The following is a 16,611-nucleotide window of genomic DNA, read 5'->3' on the forward strand; positions in this document are numbered from 1 at the left end:
ATGGGAACACCACCACCTGCACGTTCCCCTCCAAGTCACACACCATCCCAACTTGGAAATATATCGCCGTTCCTTCATTGTCACTGGGTCAAAATCCTAGAACTCCCTTCCTAACAGCACTGTGGGAGAACCTTCACCACACGGGCTGCAGCAGTTCAAGAAGGTGGCTCACTACCACTTTCTCAAGGGCAATTAGGGATGGGCAATAAATGCTGGCCTCGCCAGCGACGCCCTCATCCCATGAACGAATAAAAAAAAAATCCACCTTAGCTCCACATCCCTTAATACCTTTGGTTAACAAAAATCTATCATCTCAGATTTAAAATTAACAATTGAGTTAGCATCGACTGCCATTTGCAGAAGAGAGTTCCAAACTTCTACCACCCTTTGTGTGTAGAAATGTTTCCTGACTTCACTCCTGAAATTCCTGGCTCTAATTTTTAGGCCATGTCCCCTTGTCCTGGACTCCCCAACCAGCAGAAATAGTTTCTCTCTATCTACCCTATCAGTTCCCCTTAATATCTTGAAAACTTTGATCAAATCACCCCTTAACCTTCTAAATTCCACGGAATACACCCCTAGTTTATGTAATCTCTCCTCGTAATTTAACCCTTGGAGTCCAGGTATCATTCTAGTAAATCTACGCTGCACTCCCTCCAAGGCCAATATATCCTTCCTCAGGTGTGGTGCCCAGAACCGAACCCAGTATTCCAGGTGCGGTCTAACCAGGGCTTTGTATAGCTGTGGCGTAACTTCTACCCCCTTGTATTCTAGTCCTCTAGATATAAAGGCCAGCATTTCATTAGCCTTTCTGATTATTTTCTGTACCTATCCATGACATTTTAATGATCTACATACATGGACCCCTAAGTCTCTTTGGACCTCCACTGTTTCGAGCTTTTCACCATTTAGAAAGTACTCTGATCTATCCTTTTTAGGTCCAAAGTGGATGACCTCACACTTGCCTACACTGAAACCCATTTGCCACAGTTTTGCCCATTCACTTAATCTATTAATATCTCTCTGTAATTTTATGCTTCCATCTACACTGCTTACAATGCTGCCTATCTTTGTGTCATCGGCAAACTTGGATATGTGGCTCTTTATCCTGTCTTCTCAATCATTAATAAATACAGTGGATAGTTGACACCCCAACACAGATCCCTGGTGGGACACCACTAGTCACTTCCTGCCAATTTGAGTGACTGCCCATTATCCCTACTCTGTCTCCTGCCGCTCAGCCAATTTCCTAACCAGGTCAATAATTTGTCCTCAATTCCATGAGCTTCAATTTTAGCTGACAGTCTCTTATGAAGGACTTTATCGAATGCCTTCTGGCAGTCCATATGAACAACATCCATTGACATTCCCTTGAACACTACTTCAGTCACCTCTTCAAAAAATTCAATCAGATTCAGTGGGCATGACCTATCCTTTACAAATCTATGCTTCCTCTCTCTGATCAGCTGAAAATTTTCAAGGTGTTCAGTTACTCTATCCTTAATTATAGACTCTAGTAATTTCCCAACAACAGATGTTAGACTAACTGGTCTATAATTCATTGGTTTCCCTCTCACCTTTCTTAAATAGCGGAGTGACGTGCAATTTTTCAATCTAAAGGAACGGTTCCTGAATCGAGAGAACTTTGAAAGATTGTAGTTAGGGCATCTGCAATGTTCTCATCTACTTCCTTTAAAACCCTGCGATGGCAATTTCAAGTTTCAAATACCATTTCAATTATAGCGGCTGGATTCTGAATTGCAAAAAATCTTTTTTTCTTCCTGTCTTGATACCCTCTTGAAACTACAATTTAATTCTTGCCCATTTGAACACATCTTATGTTGTGCTATCAGCCGTAGAGTAAATAATAGTGGTATCAAGTTGACTCGTGTACCTTAGAAATTCGGCAATCACTTATACATACTATACAAGTTTAGACATTTTATTGGCCATACTAGTCTTTTTTAGTTAATAGTTTACAATGGTTTACACATTAAAGATGGCCCTGGGTAGTTACAGGAACAGTATATTGTACTCCTCACTTTGTTAACTCATGGTCTGAGAGGAGCTGCTTGAGGTGCCTGGACAGCAGTTTCTTCTCCATGGAGAGTCTCACCCAAGCTCGGGCTTTGCCCACATCAGTTTTGATCTCACCAATGTTCTGGATGTGCCTGGAATAGAAAAAAAGATTCAGATAGTAAAGCAATGTATTCCATCCCTGCTTGCCATAATAGCCCCAGTTTTGTGATATCTAGCTGTTCTGTGGTGTTCTGCCAGGAACACATACTGTAGGCTCTGCAAAATAGGTCAGTTAAAGGGGAAAAGGGGGATCCAATATGCAGACTGATGACAGATATAAAAATGTTCTTCCAGTGTACCAAAAATAACATGATGTGGAGATGCCGGTGATGGACTGGGGTTGACAATTGTAAACAATTTTGCAACACCAAGTTATAGTCCAGCAATTTTATTTTAAATTCACAAGCTTTCGGAGATTTTCTCCTTCCTCAGGCAAATGTTTCAAGAGCTCTTGAAACATTTGCCTGAGGAAGGAGAAAATCTCCGAAAGCTTGTGAATTTAAAATAAAATTGCTGGACTATAACTTGGTGTTGCAAAATTGTTTCCAAAAATAACAAACATGGCAACATCGCTGCAAATTTAAAGCCACTGCAACCCTTGTAAACAAAAGCCACAAACTAATTGAAGGGAATTGACAATTTTGTAATTAATTTATTATCAGGTACAACAATGAGAAGATTCTAGTTTTAAAGAAATCAACAACCTATTAAACCAAGAATGCTCATTGAGACAATTCCAAGATATGTATTCATCAGTACAGGCACAATGTGCTGAATGGTCTCTTTCGATGCAATAATTTCCATTATTCTATCCTTTGTAAATTATGGCATTGGGCTCATTATCCCCCAGTGATTAAACTGTAAACATATCAGTACCAATAACTTGCTATTTATTGCATCTTACACGTTCAAAATAGTCAACTAACTCTTCTACCGTGATTTCAATTCAATCAGAATCACCTTTCCCCTCAATCAGCATTAAACACTGTAGCACATTAAATAGTGCAATTACTGTACAAACATGCACAATTAGACTGTCAAGGTACTGCAAATTTACATCTGCATGGAAACCAGCGTATAAAACTTTTCTATTTTGCAAAAAGTGCTTTTCAAAATTTCAAATTTAAAAACTGTTTATATCTGGACTGTTGATTGTTCAATGTTTCATGTTTCAATTTGCAGTATGTTTCCAATGTTTACTTTCTCGTCACCATCTCAATGACCAGTGGAAGCAATCTATCACTATTTACTCCATCATAAACCTCCATAATCTCGAGCATTTTATCAGGCCACTCTTCAACCTTTTCAGGTCTAGTGAAGAAAACCCTAATTTTTCAAATCTCTTTTCATAATTGGAACCCTTCATCCCTGGTAACATCCTAGTGAATACACACTGCACCTCTTAAATTGCTTTGAAACCTTCCTATAATGGGGTGCCTAAAAAACAATCCTCCAACTGTGGTCTAAGATCTTGTTATACCTCCTTCCTTTTGTATTCTAGGCAAAAGGATTCCATTTGACTTTTTATGGCAATATGTACTTGTAGTTGTAATGATCTCAGGCATCAACGTCCCTCTGCTCAATTTAAAATTTTACCGTTTAAGAGTACTCCCTGCCCCTATTGTTACTTCCAAAATGTAACCCTACATGGAATTGCATCTGCCATCTATCTGTCCACTCTGTTGCTCTTTCTACATCCTCCTGCAGTCTTCATCTATCCTCGTCACAATTTGCCACATCCCCCAATTTTTATTCAACAAATTTTGATATTGTTCCCTCAATTCCACATTCAAGATAATTTATTTATATAGTAATAGTGGAATACCATCCACCACATTTACATTGGAAAATTTTTGCTATTCCATCGTCCTTCACTAGAAGTTTGTCTCCTTCAGCTCTTAGCACCTGTACCACTTCCTTCTCTCCTCCTGTCCCTCACAAAGAAAACCCATACTGAAAGGTAATCTGCAATTTAATCAACTTTGTCCATTGGGGAAAGAGCTAAAATGCAAGTCATCTGACCGACACAATCAAAAGAAAATAAACACTCCCTCCCCATCAATGACACCGCCAACAGTTCTGCAAAGTTTCCATATGTGTGCAGTAAGTGCTTAACAGCAGGATACCCCTGAAATGGAAAGCCTTGCATCTAGACAAATGGACTCAGGCATTCATTATTTACATCACTGCAGGGCTAATGTTAACTGGGTTGGAAATAATGGAAAATCTCTGTGGTAAATGTATTTTTTTTCCCTTTCCAACTTAATGCACTTCCCACTTTTCATTGTCAGACTGACTTATTAAAATCAAGGTACTGAAATGGTGCCAGAGCAATAACACTGAGCCAGCAACTATTAGTAATACGAACATTCTTCCTTCTGTATATCTTCTCCCCTCACCTCCTGAAGGTGTTGATTCCCTGCTGGGGAACAGTTTCACAGATGATGTCCACCCTCCTGTACCAAATGCCTAATATTCATGTGTGAACCTGGATACAGAGTCCAGCAACTTATTGCACAACAAGGGGTATCTGATCTTGCCCCCACCCAACATCTACACATGTGCACAGGTTGGTGGATTGCAGACACGAGCAGGAATCCTGGCAGATTTTCACTGCACTATTGCCCTACCCCAATTTTCTTCCTTTTCTCCTGCAAGGAAGGACATTTGCTGTTAATGGCTCCACAGACATTAGCACTCCCAAGTGGCCATTCTAAACATATAAACCCAGACAGTGAATGTTAGCAAGCTATTTAACCGTAGGAACAGTACAGCCGAGCCTGATAGTGTCCTTGCCCACTGTCCATACATGCAATTTCCAGCAAGGATCACTGGATAAAGATCAGGATTTTTCACTCATTATCCTGGATAACTTGAGGCCAGTTGTAACATTCAACAGCAGCTTAGGGCAGAAACATTGTCCACAGTTGAGCAGCCTGCAGGTACTCATTGCCAATGCTCACACATGAAAAATGGCCACTTGATTGAGGCACTGGAGAGCTACAGAAACCAGAAGCAAAAGCAAAAAATGGTATGACCTCCATTCAACCTCCCCGTGCAGAGTAATATAACCGAGCCCAGATTATTGTACCAGGGCTCAGCATAAACTGGACATTATATGGTCACTGTTGTTGCAATTCATAACATTTAAAAAAAAGATTTGGTTGCTGAGAATTCAAAAACTAGACAGTACTGAATAGCTCCAAAGCACAGTAATAAATAACAAGAAATACAGCTTTTCCTTCATAACTGCCACTGCATGTGTGAAGTGATTTGAGATGTTTCAATGATATGACATGGTGCTGTTTAAATGCAAGGACATGAATGCCAAATAAGCAAATGTCCAGGTTTTTCCAGGAAAAAGTAGCATTTAATTACAACTTTAAAGTGAATACAGGAACAGAGTTCACACACATATCTTTGAGATGACTGGACAAGTTGTTGCACCTGTTAAAAAAGCATATGGGATCCTTAGCTTTATAAATAAAGGCATAAAGTACAAAAAACAAGGAAGTTATGCTTAACCTTTATAAATCACTGGTTAGACCTCATCTGGAGTATTGTTTCCAATTCTGTGCACCGCCCTTTAGGAAGGATGTCAAGGCCTTGGAGAGGGTGCAGAGGAGATTTAGTAGAATGATATCAGGGATGAAGGACTTCAGTTACGTGGAGAGACTGGAGAAGCTCGGATTGTTCTCCTTCGAGCAGAGAAGGTTAAGGAGAAATTTAAATGAGATGTTCAAAATTATGAGGGGTTTTGATAGATAGTTTCCACAGGCAGGAGGGTCAGTAACCAGCGGACATAGATGTAAGATAATTGGCAAAAGAACCAGGGGCAGATGAGGCAAAATATTTTTACGCAGCAAGTTGTTCTCATCTGGAATGCACTGCCTGAAGCAGATTCAATAGTAACTTTCCAAAGGGAATTGGATATATACTTAAAAAGAAAAACTTTCCATGGTTATGGGGAAAGTGCAGGGGAGTGGGGCTAATTGGATAGCCCTTTCTAAGAACCAGCACAGGCATCATGGGCAAAATGGTCTCCTTCTACACATTCCCGATTTTAACTGCTCCACCATTGGCAGCCGTGCCTTCAGCTGCCTTGGTCCTAAGCTCTGGAATTCACTCCCTAAACCCTTCCACTTCTCTACCGCTATCTCCTCCTTTAAGACACCCCCTCTTTGATCAAGATTTTGGTCACCTGTCCGAATATTATCTTATGTGGCTTGATGTCAAGTTTTGTTTGATAATGCTCCTGTGAAGCACCTTGGATCATTTTACTACATTAAAGGTGCTATATAAATGCAAGTTGTTGTTGTATGATTCTTTGATTACAGTGTTGCTAATTCTCCAAAATCAATGACATTTAAAAAAAATAATTCAATTGTTAAACTCCTTAATCAGGCATAATTTGGTATTTAGCTGTATTCTATTTATCTAACATTCCTAGAAATCAGGGAACAGTCATATCTTCTTGGTGTATATGTTCTCAACTACTCACCAGCAAAATTATTTGAACCATTCTTTATTTCATAGATTTTTTTATTATTCAGTTTATGAATTTGCTATCTTTACATCTCCCCTTACTTTGTGGACAGGTGTTATCAAAAGAAAATACAGTGGCAGGACAGGGAGCAAATTAATTCCATTCTGTGGGTTTAAATACGCATATGTGATCTGTCATCTTTTCCATCAATTGCAATGTTAGCACTGCCACACAAGTGTGAACTCGATATAACAATGCAAGAGACAGAGATTCAAAGTGACAATGATTCATATTAAAATAATTTTTAAAATGAATACAGCACCCTTAGTAGAATATTTCAATCTTCATTTCAAATTTTAAACAAGATTACATTATTTTTTGTCATTGATCCCCAAATATGTCTGCTGCAGCAGAATTTCTGGAGAACAGCCTAGTAACTGTGTGTGAAATGATTGACTGGAGAGACAAATGTCATGAAGATGAACACAAAGAATTCTGCAGACTAGATGTCCCATGGTGGAAGGAATGATTTAACTGGTGACTGACATAAGACAGCTGTGAGACAAGTGAAGCAAAATCATCTCCTCACAAAGTAGAACAGATGAACTACATCCAAAGGAATCAAGCTGGAATTGACTGCTGCTGAAGGAGCTGAAGTGTTTCATGCTGTGCAACACAGCCTGTCTGATGACAGGTGCACTTCAATGCAGGCTTGACCTAACCATTCAAGTGTGTAGCAAATCAGATATTGCACGAAAGCTGTACTCTGGGAGATGAGGGCATGGCAATCGTTTTATCCAACAGATTCATTTTCAATGGTTCGACCATACTTGATAATGTTTGAGCTTGGAAGGCCCTTCAGGTTTCTACAATACAATGTGCTGCAAGTCAGCTTTGGGGTGGTTCAATAGAACCAGAAAAAGAGCTGATTTTGACAGTTAAGAAGTCTTGTGTGTCATGCTGCTGTTCTCAGTGGCGTTGTTTAATATCAGGACATCCTGATTAAAAATGGGATTTAAGAGGTTTTTCAAGAGATTCCTTCAATGGAAAACCATATTACTGCATTGCATTGGTGAAGCTTGAGAGACTTACAGCAAGATACCCGCTGTGTATGTTCCACACTGCTTTTTTTTTTATTCGTTCATGGGATGTGGGCGTCGCTGGCGAGGCCGGCATTTATTGCCCATCCCAAATTGCCCTTGAGAAGGTGGTGGTGAGCCGCCTTCTTGAACCGCTGCAGTCCGTGTGGTGAAGGTTCTCCCATAGTGCTGTTAGGAAGGGAGCTCCAGGATTTTGACCCAGCGACGATGAAGGAACGGTGATATATTTCCAAGTCGGGATGGTGTGTGACTTGGAGGGGAACGTGGAGGTGGTGTTGTTCCCATGTGCCTGCTGCTCTTGTCCTTCTAGGTGGTAGAGGTCGCGGGTTTGGGAGGTGCTGTCGAAGAAGCCTTGGCGAGTTGCTGCAGTGCATCCTGTGGATGGTGCACACTGCAGCCACAGTGCGCCGGTGGTGAAGGGAGTGAATGTTTAGGGTGGTGGAGGGGGTGCCAATCAAGTGGGCTGCTTTGTCCTGAATGGTGTTGAGCTTCTTGAGTGTTGCTGGAGCTGCACTCATCCAGGCAAGTGGAGAGTATTCCATCACGCTCCTAACTTGCGCCTTGTAGATGGTGGAAAGGCTTTGGGGAGTCAGGAGATGAGTCACTCGCCGCAGAATACCCAGCCTCTGACTTGTAGCCACAGTACTTATATGGCGGGTCCAGTTAAGTTTCTGGTCAATGGTGACCCCATCAATGGTGATGCTTATCACTTCTCCTTGAGACAGCCTATTAACACTGCTCATTGTATATAATACACAAAACTGCAAAGAAGGAAACTGCAAAATTGAGCTAGGACTGAAATCAAACATGCTGTAGGTACAGCTATTTTTTCCTGTTTGACGACTTGCAAGAATTGAAAGTGGTCTTTGACTTGTATGGAACAGAATTTCAAACAGCACCAAGACATGTGCCAACAGGATGGTGCTCCCTAAATCCAACCACTGATGCAATTCTGAAGAGATTTTCAATCAGAATTTCATTTTACATTTAAGGTGAAGGAAAAAACATCAAAGATAATTTGACAATATTATGAATAAAAGCAGAAAAGGAAGTCTGTTCATTTTCACCCTATTATGTATACTTGACATAATTTGCTGCAAGTCTTCAAAACTTGAAAAAATTTATCTCTAAGGAGAGCTCTGAAATCACACATTCTTTGAAGAAAAATCTAGAGAGTCGACTTGATAATATGTTCTGTGGAGGCATGGAAAGGAAAAATCATGACAAATCTTGAAAGGGATGATTGTGTAAAGCTTGGGAAGGGCTCAGCACTTCTCCTTGAGACAGTCTATTAACTATTTAGGCAACAGTTTCATTTAATTGAGAATTGTTTTTTGAAAAAATGTTGTTCCTCAATTGGCCCTTCAGCTTCATCGAATCTTATTCATACTGTTTCCCTAGGTGACAAAAAAATTAATACAAGATAAATGAAGAGTACTACCTGCTCAAGGCCATGATGCAGGCTGAGACAAAAGAGGACATCTCTTGAGTAGAAGAAATGTTTCAAGACTTCTGCAAAACTACTAGCTTTCTCCAGTGTAATTATAAGTGTTCGAGCACTTCACCCTTACATGCCTTTGCATAGGCTGTTCTTCGTCCTGCAAAAATAAAATGTCCAGGAACAGGGATAGATGCAAGGTGAATCTGATCAGAAGAGTTCTGGGCCAAAGGAAACTATGGGGTGGTATGCTGCAAGTTTCATTCTTTCCAAACACCAGAAAATTTCAGGTTGGTGGGTTGCAACTAGTGGGGTGCCGCAAGGATTAGTGCTTGGGCTTCAGCTGTTTACAATATATAACAATGACTTAGATGAGGGGACCGAGTGTAATGTATCCAAGTTTGCTGATGATACAAAGCTAGGTGGGAAAGTAAACTGAGGGGAGGATGCAAAGAGGCTGCAAAGGGATATAGACAGGTTAAGTGAGTGGGCAAGACGGTGGCAGATAGAGTATAACGTGGGGAAATGTGAAATTATCCATTTTGGTAGGAAGAATAGAAAAGCAGTGTCTCACCTTTTAAAAAATATTCTAAGAAATGTTGGTATTCAGAGGGAATTGGGTATCCTTGCACATGAATCACAGAAAGTTAACATGCAGGAACAGCAAGCAATCAGGAAGGCAAATGGTACGTTAGCCTTTATTGCAAGTGGGTTGGAGTATAAGAGTAAGGAGGTCTTGCTGAAATTATATAGGGCTCTGGTGAGATCAAACCTGGAGTACTGTGTACAGTTTTGGTCTCCTTACCTAAGGAAGGATATACTTGCCTTAGAGGGGGTGCAACGAAGGTTCACTAGATTGATTCCTGGGATGAAAGGATTGTCCTATGAGGAGAGATTGAGTAAAATGGGCCTATATTCTCTGGAGTTTAGAAGAATGAGAGGTGATCACATTGAAACGTATATAATTCTTAGGGGGCTTGACAGGGTAGATACTGAGAGGTTGTTTCCCCTGGCTGGAGAGTCTAGAACTAGGGGTCATAGTCTTAAGATAAGGGGTTGGTCATTTAGGACTGAGATGAGGAAAAATTTCTTCACTCATAGGAAGGTTGTGACTCTTTGGAATTCTCTACCCTAGAGGGCTGTGGCTGCTCAGTCATTGAGTATATTCAAGATTAAAATCAATAGATTTTTGGACATTAAGGGAATCAAAGTGTATGGGGACAGGGCAGGAAAGTGGAGTTAGAGACATAGAATGGTTGCAGCACAGGAGGCCGCCATTCGGCCCATCAAACCCATGCTGGCTCTTTGTAAGAGCAATCCAGTTAGTCCCATTCCCCCATAGCCCTGCAAATTTTTCCCTTCATGTATTTATCCAATTCCTTTTTGAAAGCCACGACTGAATCTGCTTCCACCACCCTTTCAGACAGTGCATTCCAGATCATAACTACTCGCTACGTAAAGAAGTTTTTCCTCATGACGCCTTTGATTCTTTTGCCAATCACCTTAAATTCGTGTCCACTGGTTCTCGACCCATCTGCCAATGGGAACAGTTTCTCTTTATTTACTTTATCTAAACCCTTCATGATTTTGAACACTTCTATCAAATCTCCACTCAACCTTCTCTGCTCTAAGGAGAACAGCCCCAGCTTCTTCACTCTATCCACGTAACTGAAGTCCCTCATCCATGGAACCATTCTAGTAAATCTTTTCTGCACCCTCTCCAAGGCCTTCACATCCTTCTTAAAGTGCAGTGCCCAGAATTAGACACTACTCCAGTTGCGGCTGAACCGATGTTTTATAACAGTTCAACATAACTTCCTAGCTTTTGTACTCTATGCCTCTATTTATAAAGCCCAGGATCCCACATGCTTTTTTAACCACTTCCTCAACCTCTCCTGCCACCTTCAAAAATGGTTCCTGCACCCCTTTAGAATTGTACCATTTAGTTTATATTGCCTCTCTTAATTCTTACTGCCAAAATGTATCACTTTGCACTTCTCTGCGTTAAATTTCATCTGCCATGTCTTCGCCCATTCCACCAGCCTGTCTGTCCTCTTGAAGTCTATTACTATCCTCCTCACTGTTGACTGCACTTTCAAGTTTTGTGTCATCTGCAAATTTTGAAATTGTGCCGTGTACACCCAAGTCCAAGTCATTAATATATATATGAAAAAAAGGTTGGGGTAGAAGATCAGCCACGATCTTATTGAATGGCAGAGCAGGCTCAAGGGGCTGTATGGCCTACTCCTGCTCTTATTTATTATGTTCTTATATTCAAACAATAATCATGTGTGTGCATAGCTACTGCAAAGTTGCATTCACAATGTTCTTATTCTGGCTATCAATTTTCCTGATGCAGTGACAAAGTTTTAATAAGCTATCAATGACAAAAGCAACCAGAATTAAAATGAAGGAATGAACACAAATGGTGCTGGCAGCAGCTGTTTACTGTCACTGACATTTTCCCTCAGGGATGTAGTGAAGCCACCTCCCAATGAGGGTTTCAGTGCTTCTGTTGGTACTGCCTCTGCTTTTGTACTACTGGGTTGCCCTCAACAGTACACTTGCCATTGGAGACAGCCCTGCACAGTAAAAAGGGATACAAGTTGCAGAATAGCAAACCCACAAAATAAGATGTATTAAATGCCCTGATCCAAGCTTTCCAAAACAGGTAGCAATCTAGTATTTGTTATGTACATGTGGAGATTGTTGTAATCTTAGATAAGTACATTTGGTGGCAACTAAGCAATTTAAATGGTTTATTTAGATGTTAATATTTCAGAAATACCCATCTCATTGTCTAGTTTACAAGTGTTCAACTATTCAAATTGCATACATGCCTCAAATTTTCTGTGATAAGGTGTTTGTCCAGTTAGGTGCAAGCAGGATTCCTAAACAGATTAAACCTGAGTAAGGGAGTGACAAAAGAGGAAAATAGGGGAAAAATTGGAGAGAAAAAAACTCACACATGCAGATGTTCTGTGCACGGACTAACAGACCTGGGCTTCAATTGCTGCAAACTATTTTGCTCTCCCTGATGGCTCTGAGCTTAACCATTCCATAGCTGCGCCATACAAATCAGGAAAATTGCAGGTTTGATCTCTGGTTTTTGGTGAGTTTACTGTTCACAGCCACAGCAGCTGCAGGGGCACTAAACATAGAATCACCCCAGTGCAGAGGTTAGCAGTGAAAAGGGAAAAAAAAACACATCATCTAGAGTTCCCATTCCTGACCCAGCAACTGCCAGTGGACATGCATATGTATGGGTGTTGGTTGAGGACAGGATTTGGCTCAGCTGTGATGTGGCTCCCCATCCGCTAAAAACTCTGTCGAGGCTCACATGTGAATAATGGCCACTTGGGCAAAGTGTTGAACTTGACTCTGGTGAGGACTCGATGCTTTCAGGGTGGATGGCAAAAAGAAGAAAAACTGGTACTTGGGGGAATGGGACTAACAAGATTTCTCTTACAAAGAGCTGTCACGGGCCCGATGGTCTAAATGGCCTCCTGTGCTGTAACCATTCTATGATTCTATGGTAGAGAAAGTTTGGAGAGAATTTAAAATAAAAATGTCTGTAAATCTCACTTGAAATCCACTAGAAGTTTTAATTAAAATTATCTGTATGTTTAGACTGGCCTTTGATTCAATCACACCAATGGAAATATATTATTACTTTTCTCTTGTATGAAAGCAAAATGTAAAACATAACACCATCTTAATACAACGTTCATATTTTCATGACTTTCATTTTGAAATCATTCCAGAACATTTCAAACAACACAAATCATCATTTTATGGCATTTCTATTTGTCTGTCTGTTTGGGGATGTCAGTGTGTGATATTGTTTTCACTTTCACTGGTGTGGAAGATCAAAAGCAAAGCATGTGGAAATGCCAACAATGCCCACCAAACAAACACAGCGACTGAATTTCAGAGACTAAAAATGACTTCACACAAACCCATTTCATGCCTCACTTGATAGCTTTTGATATGTCATGAAGTCTGTTCCTGTCTTAAAGCCCCAGGGATATCGGCTCGGACTCGTGTGTTCAATGCTGTTCAACTATCTTTACTTAACTTTATGCTTAAAGATAAATGTGTCTCAGCCACATCCATGAAACACTGCTAGCAGTGTTGAGATTACAGAATAGTTCAGGAAACTAATGCAGCAACAAAACAAATTAACTAAATTAAATTCTAAGTTGGCCGAAAATTTACAAAACTACCATCCAAACATATTTTTGAAAAGTGTCCATTCAGGCTCGTTTTTGCTTTAAAAATATACATAACCATTTTTTATATGTCACTCCAAACAGTTTATTTAAACGGTGTGCAATTGGTTTCACTTTTTCACCATCAACCTAATTTTTAAAATGTTGCAATTTACAGTGTTACATTATAATAGAAGGTATACTTTCCACTCAAAGTACTTGCCCATAATCAGCCTCCTGTGTAAGAAACAAATCTAAGATGACGACTGACATTTCAGGTCAAGATGATGCCAGAGAAGTGCTCAGTTGGAGTCAGCGCAACTCAAGTCTGCATGTGCCTAACTGACATTACTACATTAGTATTGTTTTTCATTCATAGAATAGCATCAAATCAGCAAGTCATTTTCTGTAACCCAGTGTCAGGTTCACAATAATTAGTTACACAATTAACTGCTCCTATGGATAAGTCCTACAAATGATACACTGACTTTCATAGGCAAATCCTAGCAAAATGTAGGGTTAATTATAAGTTTAACCTACATTTATTATAGGAACTAAAATGAAATGATATTGTGGTGATCTACAGGATAACATTTTGATCAATTGCATTGTATAATGTATATGGACCATTAGAACCCTCCTTTACAGTACTATTTGTACCCTTAAAATGGTAATATGAGTGACTCATTAAGTGACTTTGACAAAAAGGAGCGTCTATAAACCAAAAGTGCATTTTCTACTTTTGTGAAAAAACAAGCCAATTACGGGTGTTCTGTAAAAGAAGGTAAGGGCATACTTTAAAAGCACAAAGGACACTGTGTAAAACGCACTAGCTGCTGCTTCCGAGCCGTACAGGTGAGGAAGTTCCCAGATTCGATTTTTGGTCTGAGCTCATTGACCCGATACGGGGCAGTAGTACAGGTGTTACAATTGCCGTGGCACCGTGGGCATGGGGCAGGGGAGAGGGCGGGAGCATTTCCACTTCCGATTACAATCCAGGGACTGCTACTTGAAGTGCATGTATGCACATAAGAAGCAAGAACAGGATTGGGCTCGGCTGCTCTTCACTGGCAAATAGCTTGCAGACATTCACAGTCTTGGCTCACATATGAAGAATGGCCATTTGAGCAAGGTACTGGCAGCTGTGGAACCACAGTATGAATCAACAACTACCGGAGAGAAAGGGAAAGAAAAGGAAGAGAGACTTGCATTTATATAGCGCCTTTCATAACCTCAGGACATCATAAAGTGCTTTACAGCCAATGAAGTACTTTTGAAATGTAGTCACTGTTGTAATGTAGGAAATGTGGCAGCCAATTAGTGCACAGCAGGTCTCATGAACAGCAATGTTATAATGCCCAGAAAATCTGTTTTTAGGTGTTGGTTGAGGGTAAATATTGACCAGGACTCCCCTGCTCTTAGAATGGTGCAGCACAGAAAGAGGCAATTTGGCCCATTGTGCCTGTGCCAGCTTCTTTGAAATAATGCCAGGGGATCTTTTACATTCACCTGAGAGGGCAGTTGGGGCCTTGGTTTAACGTCTCATCTGAAAAGCGCCACCTCTGACAGTACAGCACTCCCTCAGTACTGCACTAGAGCGTCAGCCTGGATTTTACACTCAAGCTCCTGGAACGGGACTTGAACCCACAACCTTCAGACTCAGAGGTGAGAGTGCTACCCACTGAGCCAAGGGTGCCCGGTGGAGGAAAAAAAATAAGGGGATTCATTATCTGGAACTTGTCAGAAAAACAAAATGTATAAGTGATAAATTACAGTAAGAAAGTTTAATGGCTGCAATAACTAATAATTTCATGGAATTCACAGAAACTATTTCCAAACAATGAAGCTTTAAGCTGTGCATCTGAACCGTGATAAACAGAAAATTTCATAACCGGACAGCGGGGGAAATCACATTTTAAAAAAAATTACAGTTCTGGTATTACGTTTAAATTAATTTCTTGTGTATTGAGCAGCAAGGTAAAGTAATTGCAAAAATAACCTTGCTACTGCGTCTGTTCCTCAAATTCCAGCTTATCTGTATAATTGCCCAGCAGATGGCACTGTATAGCTTTCTTATCTGATGCAACACTGATACAAAAAATGGTCAGGCCCATGAGTTTACTTAGTCTGTAAATATAGAAAAAAGGAGAGGTCCATCAAGCCTGACCCATCTCGAGGTGGTGCAACCTATATGCATCAGCAATCCCATCCCCCCCCCCCCCCCCACCTGCAGTCAGGCAATCTCCTGGGAGATGCAAAAGAAAGAGACAACCTTAGGTCAATTTAAGAAAATAACTCTTGGAAATTCCTCTCTGATTCCCAAATGCCTGAAGCAAGCTCCAGGAGACCAAGGTGACATATCACTAGTCCCAGTTAACCCACCTAGTTTCTATAACTTCAGACGTCTTCCACTCACAGTTATCGCACGTACTGACAATTTATTCCAGAGCTCAGCGACTCTCTGCAAAAAGTACTGTACTTCCTAGCACCTAACCTAACTCTGTTTTCACAATTTTTACTGATGCCCCGAGTGATCCCCTGCCTATCTAGATCAAATAACCTATCCACTTGTATAGAACCTAGTCTCTTCATTATTTTAAAGACCTCAAAGTCTGACTGAATAAGTCAAATTCCATTTTTATTACACGTGATTTCGCTGGTCATTTGGGGATCACTTTTTCCAATTCCACCCATTTTTCTGTAAAAAAACAACTAGTGGCCTTGAACACAATATACACAGATTGGTAACTCAACGTCCATAGGATCACAGAAGCAATCCTGGGAACTAGCACCTCCTGGTACAGATCTGTTCGGGGCACATTATTGTTTTCAACTGGCATTTGTCACTGCAGGACTGAAATTCTAATAGAGCAGTGAAGGTTCAAGAAAAATGTTTGTGTTTGAGATTATTGTGCAATATAAGTTAATTCTAGCTTTGGTCCCCTCACATTGTGAGTGATATAGAGGTCCTGGAAAAGGTTCAGAAGAGAGTCACAAATTTGATACCTAGTTTACAGACGCTCAGCTACCACAATACAACAACTAGCATTTAATGTAGTAAAACATCCCAAGGCGTTTCACAAACAAAATTTAACACCGAGCCACATAAGGAGGTATTAGGACAGGTGACCAAAAGCTTGGTCGAAGAGGTAGGTTTTAAGGAGCGTCTTAAAGGAGGAGAGGGGTAGAGAGGCGGAGAGGTTTAGGGAAGGAATTCCAGCCTAGGTAGCTGAAGACACGGCCACCAATGGTGGAGCGATTAAAATCGGGGATGCGCAAGAGGCAAGAATTGGAGGA

General features: G+C 40.6%; 1 protein-coding gene across 6 annotated transcripts in view; it reads right to left on the reverse strand.

Moving 5' to 3' along the window:
• The window catches only part of LOC137327957 (DENN domain-containing protein 5A-like), a 221,825-nt gene that overhangs the window by 42,842 nt on the left and 162,372 nt on the right, over window positions 1-16,611 (reverse strand). For all 6 annotated transcript variants that reach the window (XM_067993964.1, XM_067993962.1, XM_067993966.1 and 3 more), the window contains one exon: window positions 2,043-2,171. In XM_067993964.1, coding sequence (XP_067850065.1) covers window positions 2,043-2,171 — 129 coding nt within the window. The remainder of the gene's footprint in view (window positions 1-2,042; window positions 2,172-16,611) is intronic.

Source organism: Heptranchias perlo, chromosome 12 (genome assembly GCF_035084215.1).
Source record: "Heptranchias perlo isolate sHepPer1 chromosome 12, sHepPer1.hap1, whole genome shotgun sequence".
Taxonomy (NCBI): Eukaryota; Metazoa; Chordata; class Chondrichthyes; order Hexanchiformes; family Hexanchidae; genus Heptranchias; species Heptranchias perlo.